The sequence below is a fragment of the Micropterus dolomieu genome, linkage group LG04 (genome assembly GCF_021292245.1).
Source record: "Micropterus dolomieu isolate WLL.071019.BEF.003 ecotype Adirondacks linkage group LG04, ASM2129224v1, whole genome shotgun sequence".
NCBI lineage: Eukaryota > Metazoa > Chordata > Actinopteri > Centrarchiformes > Centrarchidae > Micropterus > Micropterus dolomieu.
In genome coordinates, this window is record NC_060153.1 from 11,600,698 (window position 1) to 11,624,326 (window position 23,629).

Sequence of the window (23,629 nt, forward strand, 5' to 3'; positions counted from 1 at the left end):
GTACAATTTTGTCTCTAGTGTCTTTGGACAGCTCTTTGGTCTTGGCCATGTTAGTAGTTGGATTCTTACTGATTGTATGGGGTGGACAGGTGTCTTTATGCAGCCAACGACCTCAAACAGGTGCATCTAATTTAGGATAATAAATGGAGTGGAGGTGGACATTTTGAAGGCAGACTAACAGGTCTTTGAGAGTCAGAATTCTAGCTGATAGACAGGTGTTCAAATACTTATTTGCAGCTGTATCATACAAATAAATAGTTAAAAAATCATACATTGTGATTTCTGGATTTTTTTTTTTAGATTACATCTCTCACAGTGGACATGCACCTACGATGACAATTTCAGACCCCTCCATGATTTCTAAGTGGGAGAACTTGCAAAATAGCAGGGTGTTCAAATACTTATTTTCCTCACTGTAGTGTGCGGGTGAAAATCATTTGTTTCACATTAACATTAATAATTGAGTGAAATTTTATTAGCAGCGCTCGTAATTCAGCAGCGGCGATGCGCCGAATATAGGGGAACCATGTCTCTGTAAAGTGTACGTCAACCTTACCTTATTAATTAACATTTAGATGACCTAATGGATTTGTGAAATCTGTGAGTAAAGAAACCCAAGCTTCAAAAAAAAAAAAAAAAAACCAACATTCAAAAACAAAATAATCGTTCAATAATCGTAATCGAGGTGAAATGTTCAATTAATCGTGATTTTGATTTTAGGTGAAATCATCCAGCCCTAATATACAGGTATGAGGCGCATTGGCCTACAGAGATCATCAGGGGCAGCTATGGCTCAGGATGTAGAACGGTCGTCCACTAATCAATCCTCCAGTCTGCATGTTGAAGCGTCCTTGGGCAAAATTGCTCCTGAAGCCTGTGCTATTAGTATATGAATGTGTGTGTATGATGTGCAGCTGGCACCTTGAATGACATGGCAGCCACTGCTATCAGAGTATGAATGTGTGTGAATGGGGGGAATGTGACATGTATTTTAAAGTGCTTTGAGTGGTCGGAAGACTATAAGTTAGTCCGAATAATTACAGTTACAATTTCATTTACAATTTTCATCACGAGTCACCAGAACATTCACTGTCACCGGCAGTGATGTAATAGCATTATGCACTGTGATTTGCACACTTTGCTTTCAGATAGCTGTCTTTCAGTTGAGACTCTATTGTAAAGATGGCGTCATTTATATTTAAATGTGGTAGTCATGTCTCCTTTACTTACTCCATGTTACCATCAGACTCTTAACGACATGCTAGACCACCATTATAAAGCATCATTATCAGCATGTATTGTATTAGGTTATTTTCATCATCGATTAATTTATAAAACTGAGAAAAGCAGAAAATCCTCACATTTGAGAAGCTGGAAACATTTTTGCCTAAAAAATAAAATAAAAATGAAAGCATATAATGAAACATATAAACATATAATAAAACAATACATTTTCTGTCTGAATCTGGATGAATTGTCTATGTTCTTTTAATGCTTAAAGTGACATTGAATTGTTAAATTAGAGCAGGCAGTAGGAGTCAGTTTAAACAAGATTTCCAGTTTAGTTCGTTAGAACTAACACACTTACTACGACTTTGCACTTATTGTCAATATCTTGACAAACTGCTTTATATTATTGTTTTGGTTATATAATATGTCAAGAATAATTTCAACCCTGGTGTTTGAGAAGTTACAGTGTCATACACCAGTAAACTCTGTTTATTGCATTACAACAGGACTCTGATATTTTTCACGGTGCTGCTGTTTTCTCAGCAGTGGCATATTCCTCTGGCCAAAGCCTCTGCATCACTCCTGCTTCCTCTCACCTTGTTTACCCTGCTCTGCCAGGAAACCTTTAATATCATAAAGGAAAGCTGCCGAATCTGTCTTCAAAAAGAAGGGCTGTCAAGTTATTCTCACCTACTCTACTACTGAACTAGCTGGCTGCTAATTAAGCTCCCTGAAACTGACATCATCTTCTAGACTGTTAGGAAAATACTCACTACTTTCTTGGTTTTTCTCAACAGAAAAAACTGCATATAGAGCGCATTTATCAGACAAAAGCCAAAACTTTGCATATTCACCAACTAATGTACATAAAGATAAATAGCTACAACAGTTGTCATTTTAGATCAACTTGTAATCAACTTAAGGAAGAGAATTCTTTGCAAACAGTACTTTTTGCCTCTGAATGTGAAAACTTTCTTTATAAATGTTTTTACCCCACATTCACAGCAGCAATTGTAAAACAAATGCACTTTAAATAAACTTGACTTGTGAGCATTTTCTAGTCCCACTATGCAAGTAAATTAAAACATGAACTAGGGCTGTGAAATATGACAAAAAAATCATATCCCGATATAGGTAATTTCTAGTAAATTCAATGAAATATGGCATTTCCAACTGTAACTCGGTATATTTCTCTGCCTTGTAACGGTGGGGTATTTGATTTAGGAGAAATCCAACACCATGACAAATACCATGATAGAGTGAACAACGACAGAGCAAGTAATGTAACTAATGTCAGGTAGGTTGTGGATTAGCAAACTGATGCTACTTGCAGCTGCAAAGCTAACATGCGAGGACGAGATGATCCAGAGCAGCACAGCAGCTTCAGACAGCGACACTCACAACCCTACTGCTACAACAGCTAACATCACAACAGCAGCATGTCCATGGGCAAGTCATTTAGTGTTTCCTGACTGACACACGCATTATGGTTGGCACTGCTGGATAGTGTTGTGTGGCTCGTCCATTATTTTTAATGCAAATGCAACTGTGGAAGAACCAAGACCACGGTGAAGTTAGTTTCGAGTTGGATATTAGTTTACAATGGACATTTGATTGATGTTGAAGTCCAACTTCAAACTAACTTCACTGCGGCGCAAAGCAACGATAGAGCATTAATGTAAACGATAGATGTTTTTCTATCGTCAAACGATAGATATTATCATATCGCACAGCCCTAACTTGAACAGCGCTCCTCTCCATCCCACCCCTCAAACCAGCACAGCATATGTAATCTCAAAAATGTCAGAACAGAACAATGACATGCATCATTCCCTCAAGTCCTGTCAAACTACTGTGTTTGATTGATTGATGAGTTGACTGATGCAAAAAGCTTGATTCATTGTTCTTGTCCAGGTTTCCTTTTGGGGGACAAAAATGTAATGACACCAGGGTGAAGTGAAGGCCTGAAAATGTTTTTTACTCTAAAGGTCTGTGCTCTTCTGAGAGAGCTTTAATGTCTGGGTTGTGGTTTCATCAATAATGCCAGGTTGCCAGATTTCCTACTGTTCATCCATCTTAACCCACTGTGTGTCGTAGTAGAGGCCTCTGGCCCAGATCTGTCATTCTTATTCACATTCTTTATTCCCTTCTGCCTCATCGACATTGGCAGTAGACGGGGCCAGTCCCAGCTGGCCCATTCTGAAATTGCTTACTGTAGAAACACATCCCCATAGCAAAAGACTGCTACCCCCATGCCAGCTGTTCACTCCTCACATTCACCTAATACAACCCCACTGAGCTTAAGGGTTTAAAAAAAAATGTTTTAAATAAACTGTAATGAAAAAAAACATCTAAGTTAAACAGCAGATTGTCTAAAGAACTGTGCAATTGAGACTCACATTGCAAAGCTCACCTCAATCTCTGGACTGTATCTTTCAACTTATGTGACTTCTGCTGTTGTTAAAAAGGCAGTCACATTAGGTGAAGGAGCTGAACTTCAGGTTAAGTTGTTTTTTGCCTCCTTTCTTTACCGTTTTTCTTCATTTGGATGCTCTCATAGTACAACGCTACAGTATATGGCTATATGCTAATAAAGCAGATCGATTATATTCAAAGCTCAGTTAATGTACAGTATGATTTGAAGTGGCTCCTTTTGGTTCACTATCTCTTAACATATCTCTTGTCTGATGATCTTGAAAAAAAAAGTCAAAATCAAGACTCTTCCCTCTGTGAGTGCATGCTAACATGGATTAACTTTCCTACCATGAATGTATTAACAAATGAGGTTAATACATGATAAGCACTCAGGGAGCAGAGAAATAAGGTCAAAACAAGTGCTAAAACTAGCAGGGTTTGGTATTTTGAAAATCCGAAGGATTGCTTACATGTAGCTTCAACACATTCACTCAACAGACGCATACGAAAATAAAGTAACAATCACAAGGTTAACGCTGAAACAATTTTCTGTAATCACATCTTAGTTCATAAGATTCACAGAAAGCAGTTTTAAGGTTTAATGGGGTGCCTATGAAACCTTGTGTTGCTAAGGAAAGCAGCTTCAGCATAGTTCCTTACAAAAACATGGACTAGATGTTTAAAAAAGTAGCATTATAAGAGTCTTTCAGAGTGAGAGACTGCAATGATTCATGCAAGGGTGGCATGAAGTACACATTCACGTCTACTTTAGGAATGACCCCGAATAGTCGAAGATTCGATGCGTAGCCTGATTCGATGCGCTTGATATGCGGAGCCTGATTCGACTGTCTCACAGTCAAATCTTTGCAGCGGTGTTATGAGTGAGGATAATACCATTTTGGCTATATGGAGGTGCTCAAAGTCTGATTTTACATAGAACGACAGTTTTTTTCCCCAATACTGCCAATTATGATATAATATCAAAATATAAGGAGCCTGTAAATAAAATTGTGAAACAAATTGCTTTTAATAAAACTTTTTAAGTGTGTGAATAAATCCACAACTGTAACCCTTACCCTTAAGGTTGGGTGTCACTTAAATATAAATTATAAATATACTTTGCACCTTGAAGTCCCACCTCTGATTGGTGTGGTCAATCAGATGTCAAGGGTGGCCTGTGCCATCCCAGACCACTCCCTGGACATGCCCCCGTGGAAAATAAAAGCTCTTAATTTATTGCTACCTTTCTTTCATAGATACAAGATGAACAGGATTTTGCACATAATATGTCATGAGAGAGATGGACTCCCAGTGAAATTTGTGTACATTAAGCTGATTCTTTGTGTCATTACAATGTGCGAGTAAAAATGTCTTTAAAATAATACATACTGTGGGTTTTCAGAGAGAAAGAACTATTTTCCGCAGTATATTCTTGGGCCTAGAGTTTTGCAAATACACGGATAAAAACATAAAAATTTTTAAACTCTGCTTGCACTGCATAAAATGGGCATTAGAGCTTCTTTACCATATGACACTAACTTTGTGACTACAATCCCTGTCATTTGTCATTATGGAAAGTTAAAATGCCAACACTGCACTGACCCAGATTCACAGCGGAGTTAAGCACATACACACACTTACATGGAGCAGTGGGGGAGTCTCTAAAAGCAGAAGTCAAGGCTCAACCTGTCATATCGCTGCTCTCCAGAGCCATGTTCTCAGGGCGGCCAAAATAGGCTGATCAAAGTAGAGCACAACCTGTAAAATTCTCAAAGCAGTCGTGTTCTCTTAGGAATTCAAAAGCCTTCTTTAAAAAACATAATACACACACCGGAAAACACCTGCCCCTGATTGGCTGGAATGCGTCCATAAAAATCCTATATTGGGATACAGCAGACAAGTTTGAATTATATTGCTGTTCCTGCAAGCCAGTGTCTGTCAGATCGTGTGTTTTACATAATCTTTTAAAACCCTGGTCCTATCCCCCTTCATCCTATAGATACAGATCATTTCTTACTGGAAATGCTAGACCTGAGTTGAGTATGACATACGTTAATCGGGCTTTGTGTCTGCAAGCCAGGCCTCACTACTTGTGAACATTAACAGAAGGGGAAAATGTAAACACTGTTCTAGATCTCCAAACCTTTAGTGTCAGCGGCTAACAGCACTGTATTTACACAACACGTCCCCATACCTAAACAACAGATTAGTTCACTTGTGAATGATTTCCAAAAGAAAAATATTTCTTTTCTTTCTTTCTTTCCAAAAAGAAATATAACCGTTTGCGGATGACATAATTGATACATGTGAGCCATATTCATATTGGTCATGCTCTAGTGAAAAATGCTGTATGTTTCTCTGACAACTGATATCAGTCTTTAGTATCCAATAGTATGAGCGGGGGAAAGTGATATCTATTTCACATACTCAGATTTAGATGCCATATTCACGTCGCCATATAGCTTACATCCTACATTATATGTCTCTATATTTAACTTTTTCAAACTGAGGACAAGACTTTAAACAAGACTAGAAGCATAATTATTTTAATGTCCTATATTAAAGATATTAAAACGTGTAGTCGTGCTGTAGCCTCAAAGTGTGTAAATTATTACTAAAGCTTTAATGGTTATAGCATCGTTATTAGGAAATATAAATAATAATTGGATGGACTATGAGGGCTTCAACATTTTTAATAGTCCAATATGGTAATACTGACATATTTCCAACCATACCTGGAACTTGTTATTTGCTACCAGGCCATCTTTTGAACCTGCTAAAAGAAGTTACCACTTCTGTTCCAATTGCTATTCCTAACAAACTGCACAAACCATTGTTCTTTTGTTTTTATTATTTGTTTTTATATGGGGTTTTTATATTCTATTCAAGTCTTTATGCCATGTTTAATCTGAATGAGCTTTATTGGCCACGTATTTTATGACGCCAGTCTTTCATTGCTCTAAATGCACATACACAGTTCCTACAAAGTTTTTCAGGAAGATAGACAGACACAAAGCTGAACAAAGATAGCTAAGCATAAACATTTAACTACAATGTACAGACAAGTAGATGAACAAAATAGATGCATATATAATATATATAAAAAGCAAACAATGCATAACGTACAATGTCTATATATAAATTAACATTGTGAGTATTATAGGCTGCTGAGAATACAAAACAAGATTTAGACTCAAACTAAGTCTGAATGCCAAAAATGAGAATCTCAAAGCAGAAGAGGAGTGTATACCTGGGTACCTCCAAACTATTTTCCAAGATGAACTCTTAAATTCATGGCTATGCACAGTTAGAGCAAATATCATTTGAACGTCCCTACTAAAAGGCAAATACTTCTTTTACCGCAGCTGTACAGCAACGCATCTGTGTCAACATAAAATGGTCAAAGTAGAGAAGACGACTGTTTTACACTGCAGGAGTTAACATACTTCAAAATTAAATGTTTTATGAGGAAAGGTCTCTGATGCCAATCCATACTGTGAAAATAACCCCATCTAATCGTTTTACTCATTAATCAATCTGTTATTCTCCTGCCTCGCAAGACAGATTTTGTTTTCTCACCATTCAAAGTACTCTTTTTTTCAAACAACAATTTAATATTAATTTAATTTAAATTTAATTAAAAGTTTGTTAAACACTATTGATACAACATGAATTGAAAAACATTTTTTGCACTTTCTAAGAGCCATTTCACACTAATGTTGATAGGAAGATAATGCACTGGTCTGAATAGGACAATGAGTGTCATCTGACCTAGCTTTGCAAACCTGCTGTCAACGCAAATTACCCCTCGGGGATAATAAAGTTACCTTACCTTAGGCATCGGAAAATGCTCAGCTTTGATTTGAAAGAGGGAACATGGGTTTCTTTAACACCTAAAGGATTACTCTTTGTCACACTAGAGTGTTTACAGGATTGCAACCTTATAGTAGATATTGGCAGTGATTAACCTTAACCATAAATTCTGCTCTTTTTAATCTCACAGATAATTGGATATGATTGAGGAGTGCAGGTTAACACCTCATAAGGTGCTCCAAAAAAGAAACCGTATGAAATCACACCACTTATCTCACTCGCCTGCCATATTGAATCTCAAGTGTAAACAATGACTGCAGGGAGCACTTTTACAAAACTTAAAGTCTAACAGCTCTGTAGGGGAGAGCCGGGACAATTTAAACATTTTTCAGATATACGTTATTTTAAAAGATAACGTTACAGACAGAAATAATTTGTTGTTGTGATCAACAACTCACGTGTGTACTATTAATAACAGGTGCTATCTTGTAAAAATGTGCAACAACTTGGGTTTAATTTGACTTTAAACGAAAGGTGAGGTGAGGTGAGAGATGAAACACAGGGGTGTCCTTTTTAATGTGTTAATGCGCATTAGATCTTGGCTGCCCTTTTTTTGGTCCACTGCAGCCTGTTTTCCTCGTCCACTGTGAAAACCCTATTATTTGGCTGTGAGTATCCTGGTGGTCTAGCCTGCAGCCTGATGGACTCTTCCCCCCTCCTGCAGTTTGAATTTAAAACTTCAAGATGTGTTAAAGTACTAAGTAACTAATCTGTCATGTGACCATGACAATGGCATATAAAACACTAAACATAAGTCATCATTCAAAACAAATGACCGCTTGTGTGAATTTACTTTCCGTGATTGAAAACAACCTTTTCCATATAACTCCGTGAAAGTGTGACGTATCCACCTGATTTTTCATGGTTCTGGTAAGTACTGTGTACTGTGTGTGCTAAGGTAGTTTGGCATATCAGGCTTGTGTGTATATATATTTATTTATTTTTTTTTTTTTGTATAAAGAAAGATTATTAGTAAAACACAGAATGTGCAAGGAACTATATTCCAAAGATTGAATCTTATTACTGGGTACTGTTATGGGACCCCTGGGTTATTCCCATTATGTGTGTGTCATGTTGTGGAATTAACCCATGACAATGGACTAGCATAAACGGGTTAAAGCAGGTTTAATACAGGTCCCACATCAGACATGAGATTTGTGTGTGAGAGTTTGTGAGAGACAATCTTGCACTTCTAAAACAGTTTAGTATTTTCTGCATGTACAAAATGATCTACTCAAAAACGAAACTTCAATTATTTCTATATTGGCAAAAGCTTTACATGCATGAATTTGAATACTTATATTTATAAGTGACTTAAACCCCTTTTATTAGCCTACTGCTTGTGGTTATATTTAATCTTAAATTTATTATACTGCAGAAATTTAGCACAGCCATCTGCTGTTTTGTAGCCCATACTGTATTTCAAACCAAAACACAGAAATCTAAAATTACCACTGCTGTGTTGTGTGCCTTTTGGGGTGGGAGATTAAAATCACTGAAAATGTGAAATGTCTGATTTTTAGAAGTTAGTGTCATCCTGGTATGATGTCCTGTCGAAAACTGTGTCCAGTAATGGCTTTTGTTTTGTTTTTAACAGAAATGACAATACACCAAAAAATACAGCCCAAAGATCAGTACGCAGCTGCAACGACAGAAGGGGGACAATTATAACAGAGGTACCAATAATCAAGCTTTTCATTGTTCAGCATTGGTCACGGCATGAGATACACAAGACATTGTCAACTCAAGACAAAAAAAACAACATTCATCTTCTTACGTAGGTTTTCCCTGAAACAGATATAAAAATATAGACCTACAAGAATTTTTTTTCCATATAGGTTTGGTGTTGTGCTCACTGAAAGCTGTGTAGCAGGTAAACGGAACAAGCCAAAAAACAAGCCAACCAGAGCTCTGTAAGTGCGATCTATCCATGCCAGACTCAGGAAAATGGCATTACCATACCTGTTACCTCCTAGCATCAGTTATCACAGAATTAGTAATTGGTTAAAATAAAACAAAATAGACAAAACAACTATAGTGAACACAATGTCTGACTGAATACAGCAAGGAAACAAAATGGCAGTTCACTCTGATTATCAGGTTAGATATTTACGTGTTCTTAGACACACACATAAAGTATTTGTTCTACCAGTTTGTAATCCTGGTTGATATGTGGAAATCTGACCATGGATCGCCATCTGCTTTTACAGTATAGACTATACTTTTAAAAGTCACGTCAAAATGAAAACTGCATTATTTCATGTCCATAATTTACATTATCTCTATCAGTATCTTTAGGCTACTATCGGTAAAATAGAAATCTTAATCATCACTCTAATGTACACTATGGATGGAATTTAATGTCTTATTTTAGTCTTATTTATTTTGACAGCAAAGGTCCCTTGCTCTGATGAGGGGATAGTATAATAGGTAAATAATGGGTAAATGTTCGAGACTATATGGGAATAAGAGAGAAAGGAGTATAATAGGAAGCAAAGTGAACAAACGTATGAGGAAAATTTCTGAGAAAGTAGGAAAGACTTAAAACTTAAAAATGTTTGCACTCAGACATTTCAGTGAACATCAGTAAGCAGCTCGACAATTCTAAGCCCTTAACATGCCAGCTTTTTGTTTATTTATAGAAAAGATCTATCTTTCCTTAAGTTAATAGGTCATTTCAAATTGCACAAAACCTCTGTACTTAAACTGAACTGAAACTGGGAAAAAAGCCCTGAAAGAATATGCCTCCAGCCTCCCACTCCAAGCTTTAAGGCTAAGCCCTGGATATCAAATCCTAGAATCGCCCCTGGTCAGCTTATAGATTTTCCATAAGACGAGTGAAGAAAAGCAGTCACCTAACAACAGAAAAGTTAATGCACCGAGATAGAGAGCACACACTGTGGGGGAGGAGCTGGGCCAATACTTGGGGCCCACCCTGGTCCCAGATGTAGCCTATGGTGGGGGTGGATAGAGAATGAGTATCAGAGAGATGAGTGATGCCTCGGAAGCACAGAAAAACTGAAGAGGATGAGAGAGCTGAATTGGCCACTAGCAAGACTCTCTGTACAGATTTGTTTTTGATAGAATTAAAACAATCAGGTGGCACAGAAGAGGACAAAGACACAGCAGAAGCAGAGAGTTAACTTTCTAGTACCAGATGTGTGTTAACATGACCTCTCACGGCTAGAGAAACAACTATTATGCGAGTAAGAATGACACCCAATGTTTGCATACAAATTACATTCAGTTCACCAGACTGCATTGTTAGTGTCCATTCACTGATGCCTACATGCAACATCTACAAAATCCACCAAATGCCTGTTTCTATGGAGGTGAGACGTGTGTCCTTACTGTTGAGGCTGACAGAACCTAGTTTATAGCTATTATCCAGACCAGTTTCAATCCATAGCTGGCATCCGCATCCACACTTGTTGTTCCCTGTAACTTCATTAACGTCTTAACAGGTAAAAAATAATTACATTTTGTAGTGAGTGCGGGTAAAGACAGGAACATACTGTATAAATTACAGTCACCCCAGAGTAAAACTGTAGATTTATTTTATTTGTTGGTAGCCGGATCAGTTGTGTAAATATCCTGGGTTATTTTCACATATTCTAACTATCTCATGTAAGTTTCACATATGCTGTAGGAACAAGCATATCTGTGTCATTGAAAGAACAATATTATGTATAGCTTAAAGAGGTTAGCTTCTGTATTTTTCAACCTGGATCTTATTAGCCCATGTTTTTGTGTCTATGTGACAAATTGGTACATCATTATTTGAATTTGGTCCAGAATTGAACGAGTGTGCTGCAGTCCGCAGCAGTGAAACAGGGCTCTAACGCAATCCTTGTAGGCAATTTCGCCCTCCTCAAAGTACGTCCACTAAAGTGCTTTTTTTGCCACTGACAGGCTCAGTCTCTGACAACATTGTGGAAAGGATCCTTATAGAGACCGACCTATTATTTTTGTTTAAACATAAATATTGGCTATGTGGCGCATCTCTACGCCACCAGACTCCCTTGACAAAAACAGTAATCTTACCCCTCTGGCCTAGTGCTGCCTCGATCGATTAATTTATGCTATTGTGTGACTTTGGTGTTTTTAGCACTTTAAAAAACCAAAGTCACACAACAACACAAACCAGCAACTCCTATGTTCTGCGAGGTAAAATTACTGTTTTTATCAATGGAGTCTGGTGGCTTTGATGAGAGCAACATTGTGACTGTTTCTCGTTAAACAAAAAAAATCTTACTGTTTCATAAAAACCCGTCTTTGTAGGGATAAAAAAACAAGCGGCAAGTGGCAAAAACAAGCACTTTAGTGGACTGTGTAGTGGATTGTGTAGCAGCCCTGTTTCGCTGCTGCCAACTGGGGTGCGCTCAAGTTAGTCTTAAATTATTATTAATATCTATAGCCATCATTATGACACATGACAAAATCATACTGGACCACTAACATGGCCCAAAGTGAATCCATGTCTTACTATGACTACCAGATTCAAAGTGACTTGGACATGCAGCTTCAACTTTAAAACGAGAGTCTTTGATGCTCACAGCCATCCTAGTCCGCATGAATAACATTTCAACAATTCCTAGAGTGAGATGTAGCCAGCTATAAAGGTCATGAAATGAGCCACATCAGCAGGATCAATTCTGAGAATAGCTGAGGTGGTTCTGCATGTACTTGTGAACAAAGGTTTAGTTGTCACTTCATAAACTCAGAAACGATGAGGGTCACCAACCAACAGAAGAAAAATACTATTAAGAATTCAGCCTTCTAAATCAATTACTTTTCCCCAGAGACTGTGACATCTGTGGGAGGCTGAGGGAGAATCATTAAAACAGTTGTAAAAAAAAAAGAAAAAATAAATGATTTGGCAGCAGCTTGGCAACACATTCCAGTTACAACATCTCAATGAGAAAATGTGCTGTTTTCTTGTTACTCTCTTGGTTCTTAAGGGATATGAACTGCTTTTGCTCCCTCTCCATGAGTGTTTACACTAGTGCGACTAAAACTTTGTAACAGGTAATTTCGCCCCTTAATGAAAGTTGTTATCAAAGAGCAACTGTGATTTTGTAAAGAGAGATGCTTGGTTTCCATGCTTTGCTAGTTTGAAGGATTCCCAACAACAGTTCAGCTGGAAGCCCCCTTGTCAAATAAGTGAGCACACTGACTGCCCATTCCCAGGGCCCGATGTTTCCAAGAACATTGTATGTCCCCTTAACATAATAAAAAAATCACCAAACATCTAGCATATTAACCAAAATGTGTAATCTTATAGTATAATACACCAACCATATAGCTGTGCCTAAAATCCTTGACCTGCAGTTAGCTAAAAGCTTAACTGAGTAGTTTGGTTTGGCTAACCTTACCATGCCGTTGCCCTTATTAACCACTATCATACATTAACCCTAGTAACATAGGACCTGGGATAAAGTAGACTTGAAAAATGCCTGAGGATGGAGAGTTGAGAGTTTTTAGGAAACACTTATCTATCATTAAAGAGGTCACTTTTAAGACTAGGAATAGAAACATTTGAACAGCTAGCTTTTGAACCACTCACTGCAGAGAAATATTTAATGATAAAACTAAATTTGAGATAGGCCTATGCATACAAAGAGACACAAAAAGACTATTATAAAGTTTAAAAATGCACAAAATCTAATAAAGTCTACTATGGTCACCATGGTAAGCAATTAGTATGATATTATATAGGAAAAGAACATCAAATTGATTTTAAAAAAGACAAATGTCCCACTTGTTTGCTTTAAAAAGTGACTGATTAAAAGATTTGTGGCTGATGGATTTGACTAGCTACTGGGGCTTGGCTGTGCAGAAACATTTACCTGCAAGTCTCACTGCAGATTTTCCAAATGTAATCACATCAGTTAAACAGCCTTAAAAGCAGAAAGCAAATTAGCACTTTAGTTTACCAGCTGATCACCAAGGGTTTTAGTAATTTTATCCAGTTTCATCACCACATCAAGTCAGCCCATACCATCTACTGTATATTGCTACATGCCGAGTCATATTACATCAGCTGACCTCAAGCAAATGCAATATAGATAACTAGCTGCATGAAAACAATATGCATATGGCAGATCAGTGCTGTGTCTTCTTTGAAACATCAAGACTTGGACACCACAGCATCAACTCAACCTCATCCTCTTACACACTGCTTTTGAATACACCTTTACACATCCAAATCTGTGCAGATCTGTTAGCAGCTTTTGTTTGCTGAGAGTACAGGATTCCTACAATTCTGAGGCGCCGTTAAAAATTTAGCTCTATCATGAGATCTGAGCTGCGTGAGATATAAAATTTTGATTGTCTATTTCCACACAAGTAAAGCTGTGATGGCACAAGGGGTGCACTTCATTCTCTTGCACTTTTCATTTATTTAAAATCTATTAGCTTCACAAAAAACAGACAAAATATCAGCCTGGCTACTGACTAACTTGCAATGCTTTGCGAGCAGTTTTGTGTTGAAATGTTATTCAACCACACCCACCCACAGACTTCGGAGTAATGGAAGGACGGTGGATGGATTGATTTTTTTTTTATTATTATAGTCCTGTAGAGAATTAAGCTAGGCTGTAACAATACATAAACGTTAACTGCAACAGCTCTTTTGCTGGGCATTGTGGATGTGGGGGTGGTCTTAGACAGACTAATACACAAGAAGAGTAACTTAGGAAAATAACCTTGTTCTTTCTTGCTGCACCAAGCAGCTGCTGACACTATACTTTCAAGCATTGCTGGGTCATCTACTTTATTGTCCCCTACTGAAATAATATGCTGTTTTCTTTTATATCTTTATAGTCCAGTGTGGGATAATGTCATATAAACAGTTATGGAAACAGCATATTAATCTAGCCAACCTAACATATGCCCAAAATATGTCTCATATTGTTGAGAAGGCTTAAGTAGCAGGTGTTTATTTGTTGCAAAACAAACATCACAAAACAAATATCACTCAGATTTCGCTCAAACTGTAATGTGTTATTGTTTTAAGAAACACATTTAATCAACATAGAAGAGTTATCATCTGTCCTTATAGAACCAATAATAATATGCAATATGTTTTTTAAAAAAAACAGTGATAATGTTTGCTGTCAGTTCAATGCAGTGCAGGAGAGGGTAATCCAAACTCTAGGGTTAGGAGGAGTAAAATTGATGTGGTAGACACGAGTGCTACAACTATTGATCGTTCTGTGTTTTTTCTATTGCCTCATCTCTCATCTCTTAAACAGCATCAAACATTTGTGCAAGAGCTGGAGGGAGAGAAGGCCTAAGAGGAGAGGCAATCCTGTTCCAGTTAGCGGGGGTACCATGGCTACCTCAAAGCTCTGCTTCAGTACAACAACAGGGGGTTCCATGGTGTTCAGCCAATATCGCTTCCTCTCCCAGGAGACGGAGAACACAATGCGCTCCAGACTGCCATTGATTGCACAGTCTCACCCATAAATTATGGCTTTTGCTTATCCCCAGTAACAGAAACAGCCTTTACGCAGCAAATGGTATATAGTAACTGAGCCGAGACATTCATATGATTACACAGAGGTGGCTGTCAAACCCTGTAATTTGGTCATAACATGAGGAATGAGGAATAAGAGGTGAGCTACATGCTAGCTGAAAATAAGTGTGTGTCGTAATAAGAACGAGCTCAAACGAGACTGATTTTGCTCAGTCAGGGACAAATCGCTTAGACCCCGGCCTTGTCAAAATGTGTTACCTTTGTATTTCAAATAGAGTTTTATTTTCTGAAATCAAACCAAAAGTTTGTCCACAGGATCAAAGTGATGAAAAAAAAAGTGAAAACAGTGATTATAAAATGTCATACAAGTTTTTCTTTACCAATTGCGCAGCATGCTTTAGTAATTAACATGACATCCTAATCCTGAATATGGATGTAGTCTACTGTAAAATAAAAACAACAAAATAACCTAACCTAATAAAGATTGAACAATAGGCCTTGCATAAAGATGGTCTTAAGCAGTGATACACATATGCAGTTATTTCCCAAAGAGTAGTAAAGAGTCTGTCCATGCTTGGGAGCCTGGAATCACATCTCTTGCCTTGTCTGTTTCTAGTCAATATTTAGTAAAAGATATCTTTAGTAATTTATATGGTACTTGTTAAGCAAAATCCCTGCAAACACACACTTTTTTTCCTTACGACACTGCTTTTCTGTGGGAAATGTTAAAATGCATTGCGAGTAAGGGCCAGACTGAACAAGTGCCTAAAACATCAGTAGATGATTTATTGTTTTATGTATTTGTTAACAAAAACATTTGATGAATGAATTGTTTAAGTGATTATACAAACAATAGCTGGTCCCACCTTCTCCAATGCTGCTTTTTATGATGTAAATTAATATCCTTGAGTTTAGACTATTTGTCTGACAAATAAGTAAAGATGCTCTATTTTTTGACATTTTAGAAACTAAATGATAAATATAGTAACAAAAAGGAATTGCCAGATTTATTGAATATAAAAAAATACTCAGTTGCAGCCCTTGACTGATTTCATTGCATTATGATGGATATCAAGTGATATAACAAATGTAGGCTTATTATATTTCACCCTTATTATTATTATTATTATTGTTGAATGCTTTTCTCTTAAACAACTACAGCAGTAAGTTTTCTCTTAAACACATGTGAATTATTAGATTCTTTTAGCCTTTGCAGGCTGTCCCTTCATGTGGCTAATGAAATGACAACATATCCCCTATATGTTCACCATGTCATTGGGGGGACACAGCCCTGACACTTCAGTCTGAGCATACCTCCTTGCCAATCAAACCTTCAGATTCTAAATCCAGCCACTATGTGACCCATGGAGGCCTCTGAGATTGCATATATCCAGTTACAGGAAGAAAATGTGGCACACTACACTCACAAAAGCTGTGGTCTGACTCCTGCATGGTAGTGTTGCACCCAGCGCACCACAACACACATACGCACACTTTTGATAACGTACATTTTTGCAATAGCTGATGAACAGGAGGACACTGGGCCATCAGTATGCATACAAGGCAGACAGAAGACATTTATCTTTAGCTTTAGCTGAATAGGTCAGCTCACTATTTGCCCTAACAGCACAGCACGGTCAGGGGCGGGTGACACTGAATATAGTCACGCTTGATTCGGCTGTGTTTTACGCAGCCTGCCAGGTTACTTAAACTAATTGTTTTCATTGTTAAAAAGAGTTAACAGACACTTGACTTTGAAGTAACGTTAGACTTGCAGGGTGAGGCGCAAGGCTGTACACTGGCTCGGAGTCCAGCACGACGACTTAATACGGAATCCACAACCATGTGCAAAATATTTGAATTAGTTATATTTAACGTTAACTCGAGCGGCAGAAAACGAGAGGTGAGTTTATTTGAACGCACGGTTCGAATAAACTCACCACAACAAAAGAGGGAAAAAATGATCAGACAAAGAAATTTAAGAGCGCCGCAAACACACGAAGGGAAGAGGTTAAGTGGTCTTTAAGTGAGTGAGGAAGCTGCAGGATTACGAACCAGCCTCTGGACGATTAAACAGCCGTTAATGCAGATGTGAGACCGTTATTTTCCTAGCCTAAAAGTGGCTGCTGTCAGTTAGCTTAGCCTCTCCGCTAGCCTAGCAGCCTAGCTCGTCTCTGCCCGACAGGCTGGCACAATTCAGTCGGAGCAGGCTTTCAGCACTGGGCTCACTGGATAGCGGTGCTCGGAGTGCGGTTTAGATAACGTTAGCAGAGTGGGCGACACTGAGATTTTAGCTAACAAGAACAGCCCAGCTCCGGAAACAAAAGCTATGGAGGCAAGTTGTACTTTAATAATGGGCTGCAAAGTATTTCGGTGCTGGGATTTATTTACCTAGCTTAAGCACAATGATTAATGAAAAGGCGGACCTCGCCTTAGCTAATGTTAGCAACACCGCGGGTCAGACAGTGTAACGCTACCAGGCTGCTAGCAAAAAAAAAAAAACAATACCCAGTTGGCAAAACACAGCATCAAACTAACTAACGCTACGCACCTTTAACCGTTGGATATGACACCTCTTGCAGGTCCACAAACCGTGTACAGCTCCTGGTTTCACTGAGTATTCCCCCCAAAAAGTGTTGCGATTAACCCACGGTGAACAGAGAAAATCGACTCAATCTGGAAGCTTTCCTCGATCCTGTGGTGCTGAATCTGAGGCTACACGCTTCTGTCGGTGTCTCGGAAATGTCTCCTCCTCCTGTGGCTCCCTGCGAAATAATGACCCCTCCCAGCGCCCCGACCACAACTACGGAGCAGGCAGGTGCAGATGATGGTGCGCTAGTAACGGAAAGGCTTGCTATATAGTGGGCTGTGTGGTAGAGGGTTGTCAAATCAAGAGTCTCCGGCGTTGACGCATGCGTGATTCCTAGTGATGCGCCCTGCTAGTGAACACACTGTAGGGAGGATGTGCCATATTGTGGGAGGGTGCATGCCGATTCCAGCTGTAGTAATAGTAATAACAGCATAGCAAAAGTAATAGTCTAACTCTTTTAATACTATACCACATTTAAAAAGATACCATATGCATATTACAGAAAGACTCGTTGTATAAGTCACATGGCCATTACAGAATAAAGCATCTATCTAATATCACAGACATGATGGGTAAAAATTTGACTTAGCAGGTTGAGTTGGACCAAGTTCTGTGTGGGTGGAGTTATTATTTTTGTATGTTTTTAATTGTGTATAATTGAAGAACCTTACATACAATTTGGCTACAGATTACAAGTGCTACAAGTAGGCTATTTGATCAAGGATCAGGATCTGATCAATAAAAATCTAATCTTGAAAAAGGTGTTCTTTAATAGGCTACTGCAGTTATTGTATGTTAAACCATGTGGATATTTTGGGTGAAAAAAAGAAAAAAAGAAGTTTTGAAGCTCTGCTTTTAACTTAGAAAACAGGCTAAAAGAAAACTTATAAAATTCTTTTTTCTTCTGCATATTATAGTCATTGACAAGACTTAATGTAATATCTATATAGCAAAAGATAAAATAAACATTAATCATTTTAAAGTTATTTTATCGTTTTGGTACTATTATCGCAAGTATGTGGTAACATTTCACAACTCTTAGTACAAAACTACAAAGCAGATCATCAAAAAGGCTGTATTTTCAAAAATGTAATCACACGTTCAGTTGACTAAGTACAACACACAAAGTTACACAGTAACTTTTTCACCACACCTAATCAGTGTGTCATCAAAGAAATACCTTACATATGAAGTAATTGTCTTTCAAAAAGCAATGCTCACAATACTTTTGATATGCTTCTCTGTTGCAGTATTCTTACAGTATGATCTATCGACAGTATATTCTTTTCAATGCTGAGAATTGACAGAAAACCCCGTAGTCGTGGCCGTGTGTGTGTGCTGACCGGCAAGCAGGAGCAGGTATCAATGAAACAAATACACCCTATGCCTTTTGAGAGAATCAATGACCAGGTGAAATAACTGAGGGCTGAATATGTTCAGGTACAGCACTACTGTTACTATTTGATGCATCGCCTACTTATGTATATTAAAACTACACTGTAAAAAGACCAAAATAACCGAAATATATTTTTTGAAGGTGATGCGCTTGATGCTGATGTGAACCCTCATAAGTACATCTTTGTTGATGAAACTGGCTTTACTGTAATTTGTTTGATTTACTGTAACTGTACATTTGATTATAGAGTGTATACCTATGTTGTAATATATCTGGAAAAATAAAAACAAATTTGACAAATGATTGTATAGGATGTCTTCATTGATCACAACTTGATCTTGACTTGACTTACATATAGGATAGATATCATGGAAATGATATATTCTGTAAAAATTGGGTAACGAAAGCGTGTTGATTAATGTGAAAACTGTAACCTGTCTTTTACAGTACTGCAGCATACTATTTTCAGCACTTCTAAGGCGATTTTAAACATGTATCTTGCATTGTTTGTCATTGGATTCACTGATAGTTGAAACTACTAAACTGAAAAAAAATCCTTATGTTGTGTTTTGGTGATTAAACCATTTGTTGTCAGGACTTTTCACGAGAAACTTTGAATCAATGGCTTGTGTGGTGAGAGATGTTTACAGTCCAAATGAATGCACAATGGCAAGTTTTGAATGAAAGACTGGCTGTGTTACAAGTGTGATGAGTCTGGAGTTTTGCACTAAAAGTTGTGAAATTTTACCACATACTTGCCATAATTGTACCAAAGCAATAAAAAACAAACTGTAAACAAACACTGCATGTCACGCCATACAATATCTACACTAACCCCTATATTAGTGACTCCTTTTTCAAAAGCATGCAGCAGCAAGTTTTTTTTAATGTCTTCCACATTTTATTAATTCCCTATTTCACACAATTTTTAAAGAAATTATACAATTTAGATGACGTTAAAATGCTGCAAAAATCTACGTTTTGGGGAAAGCTCAATATTTCCGTTCACTTACACACTAGCTCCGCTTTAATCTTGAGAAGCTGCAGAGCTGCAATCTCTATTCATTCAACTTACACTGTAAATTTCCAGCTAAACTGAGGCTTTTTGAAAATCCTTTTCTCTCTCGCCTGTCATTCACCGGTCTTGTGCAGGGTTTTACGTGCATTACTGCTGCCGTCAACTACATGCACGTCGGGGTTCCCCGCGGGTCTATTTCAAGTAGCCTGCGATTTATAAAGGATAAAATATTCTTTATGTGGTTCATCAATGGTGATAAATTATCTGAAGGTCTCGCGAGGTGCGAACAACTCGGCACAACAACGTGGAGCTGGGCCTTAGTCTCTTCAGCAAGCGTTCTTCCACTGCCACTGCACATATACACGCTACGCTTACACATGCGCACTGACGACCCATGGTTAGGGTTACAATTTTGGATTTATTCACGCACTTTAAAAACATTTATTGAAAGTTTTATTGTTTTTACATGTTTATTTACAACATTAAACATTGAAATGTATATTGTAATAGGCTGTATATTAACTTATTGGGAGAAAACTGGTAGTTCTATGTAAAATTAGACGTTGAGCACCCCCATATAGCCAAAATGGCGTGATCCTTGTTTCCGCTGCAATCCTTCGACTGTGAAATTGACAGTCGAATCAGACTCCGCCCATCGAAGCATCGAATCTTCAACTATTTGGGGTCAGCCCTAATATACACTCACTGAAAGGATTATTAGGAACACCATACTAATACTGTGTTTGACCCCCTTTCGCCTTCAGAACTGCCTTAATTCTACGTGGCATTGATTCAACAAGGTGCTGAAAGCATTCTTTAGAAATGTTGGCCCATATTGATAGGATAGCATCTTGCAGTTGATGGAGATTTGTGGGATGCACATCCAGGGCACGAAGCTCCCGTTCCACCACATCCCAAAGATGCTCTAATGGGTTGAGATCTGGTGACTGTGGGGGCCATTTTAGTACAGTGAACTCATTGTCATGTTCAAGAAACCAATTTGAAATGATTCGAGCTTTGTGACATGGTGCATTATCCTGCTGGAAGTAGCCATCAGAGGATGGGTACATGGTGGCCATAAAGGGATGGACATGGTCAGAAACAATGCTCAGGTAGGCCGTGGCATTTAAACGATGCCCAATTGGCACAAAGGGGCCTAAAGTGTGCCAAGAAAACATCCCCCACACCATTACACCACCACCACCAGCCTGCACAGTGGTAACAAGGCATGATGGATCCATGTTCTCATTCTGTTTACGCCAAATTCTGACTCTACCATCTGAATGTCTCAACAGAAATCGAGACTCATCAGACCAGGCAACATTTTTCCAGTCTTTTTTGACTGGATTGAAAATTGTCGCCTCTTTTTCCTATTTGTAGTGGAGATGAGTGGTACCCGGTGGGGTCTTCTGCTGTTGTAGCCCATCCGCCTCAAGGTTGTGCGTGTTGTGGCTTCACAAATGCTTTGCTGCATACCTCGGTTGTAACGAGTGGTTATTTCAGTAAAAGTTGCTCTTCTATCAGCTTGAATCAGTCGGCCCATTCTCCTCTGACCTCTAGCATCAACAAGGCATTTTCGCCCACAGGACTGCCGCATACTGGATGTTTTTCCCTTTTCACACCATTCTTTGTAAACCCTAGAAATGGTTGTGCGTGAAAATCCCAGTAACTGAGCAGATTGTGAAATACTCAGACCAGCCTGTCTGGCACCAACAACCATGCCACGCTCAAAATTGCTTAAATCACCTTTCTTTCCCATTCTGACATTCAGTTTGGAGTTCAGGAGGTTGTTTTGACCAGGATCACACCCCTAAATGCACTGAAGCAACTGCCATGTGATTGTTTGATAAGATAATTGCATTAATGAGAAATTGAACAGGTGTTCCTAATAATCCTTTAGGTGAGTGTATATTCACATTGAAAACAACTGTTAGACAGGATGACATGCTGAATAGCATTATTACACATGACACAGATTCTCACCATCGTAGCAGATAACTTTATAATTGTCAGTACAAAGGACATCTCGCCATTTCTTCTGATGATCGATGCACACACAGTTCTCAACACCAGCATGATCATTCGGCTGTTTAAGAAGATCATCAGCCCAATCTGTCTCACTATCATTGAACTCTACTCCTGGCAGAGACCAGTGCCACGTCTTGTTGCCATTTGTTTGGTTGTACAGCCCAATCCAGGCTTCTCTTTGTTGCCCTGTAGCGTCAAGGAGTCTCCTCACGTCTGTCATGTTAGTCACTGTGGCCAGGTCAGTGTAGTTCTCTCTGCAATACTTCTGTGCTTCATCCCAGGTTTTATTCTCTCCAATAAAGTGATACTCATAGAGTTGACAAGTGAAGAAGGACCACTGACCTAAAACCAGAGAAAATACTGCAGTGTTGGAGATGATAACAAGACAGGCATCTGTTTATTAAATCAAAAATCATGAGTACACAGGTCACAACCTGCATCTTACACCATCCTCTTAATTTAAATGTTATGACTTCAGATTAAGTAGTCCTGCTATGTGCTGCTATAGAGCTGGTAAATGATCCACTTACCCATCAGAATGAGCAGAAACAGACTCCACTGCATCTTTGCTCTGTTAGAGGAAACTGACATTTTAGTCAACACAATGACTTAACAGCTTGTCTCTGTTGGATGAAATGCACTTAAACACATACTGTATGTGAACGTTAAAAAAAACTGCACCACTCCCTCCAGTATGCAAAGTTTAGTTCAATAAGAGGAATGAACAATATAGGATGGGAGGAAACAGGCAAACCATAGTCAAACAGTGCACATTCATAAATACTTTTTAAACTAACGATAGTTACTTATTTGTGTAAAATACAGATTAAAAATAGTGGGATACAAGAACTTGAAGTAAATGTTTCTGTGTAGAACATGATGATCATGAATGTACAGGTGATACACAAAACAAGACGTGTCATGAAACTATAACAGTTAATTCAAAACAAACATGGAGTCATGAAAACTCAACATTGTGAAGGCAAAATAATAAAATGCCAAGTTGCAATTATATATGCAATTATAAAATCATGCGTGGTAAATGAAAAAGCTCAATTCATAATATTAGACTCTATATACAAAATGTTAAATAGAACTACTTTAGGACGACTTGCACTTATTGGGACATTTTCTATATTGGATATACTGAACTGTCCACCTTTACACAGACAACATGAAATCTGAAGTGATACAACAGAGTTTAAACTTACATCTGGTGATTTTTTTCTCTCCACTCTGATGTCTCCTTGGTGTGCTGATGCAGATATATGTACATATAAATATGATATACTCTGCTAACACAGCGATCAATTGTAGCCACCTCACTATCAACATTTGAATATTAAAATACAAATGTTTTACATCTATGTCATTGCCAGAAGGAGTCATGAACATAAGAAGTGCACATCAGTTTATGAGATTTAATTTACATCATGCGATGGAAAACAAACACTGGACTGGTAACTGTAAACAAGCATCATTCAATTTTGGAGTAGTGGCTTTGGAGGGAGGTTTTTTCCCCCTAGTTGGATTACTTTCAAAATCCAACTGTCTGTTGCTGGTTTCTCCAAAGCTGCCTACCCCAGATTTAAGTTGGTA

General features: G+C 38.2%; 2 protein-coding genes across 3 annotated transcripts in view; both read right to left on the reverse strand.

Moving 5' to 3' along the window:
- The window catches only part of ctnna2 (catenin (cadherin-associated protein), alpha 2), a 370,589-nt gene extending 352,714 nt beyond the window's left edge, over positions 1-17,875 (reverse strand). Inside the window, exon 1 of one of the 2 annotated variants that reach the window (XM_046048451.1) lies at positions 17,550-17,870. The gene's annotated coding sequence lies outside the window, so the exon portion shown is untranslated. Of the gene's footprint in view, positions 1-17,549 lie in introns of both variants that reach the window. The other variant, XM_046048453.1, reaches the window with a different exon arrangement.
- A 4,087-nt stretch (positions 17,876-21,962) lies between these two features.
- Positions 21,963-23,376, reverse strand: LOC123969644 (L-selectin-like). Its single transcript, XM_046047225.1, has 3 exons — positions 23,242-23,376; positions 22,561-22,601; positions 21,963-22,372 (listed from the first exon to the last, which is right to left on the reverse strand). The coding sequence occupies exons 1-3, from the start codon at positions 23,304-23,306 to the stop codon at positions 21,963-21,965; spliced, it is 516 nt and encodes a 171-aa protein (XP_045903181.1). The 5' UTR covers positions 23,307-23,376.
- Positions 23,377-23,629: the final 253 nt, after the last annotated feature.

Bases quoted from the DNA above. Each gene is read 5' to 3' on its own strand.
- LOC123969644 (XM_046047225.1), bottom strand. From the start codon at position 23,306: ATGTACATATATCTGCATCAGCACACCAAGGAGACATCAGAGTGGAGA. The intron at 22,602-23,241 runs GTAAGTTTAAAC...TTCCTCTAACAG, and splicing joins AGAGAAAAAAATCACCAGAT to AGCAAAGATGCAGTGGAGTC. The intron at 22,373-22,560 runs GTAAGTGGATCA...CTCTGGTTTTAG, and splicing joins GTTTCTGCTCATTCTGATGG to GTCAGTGGTCCTTCTTCACT.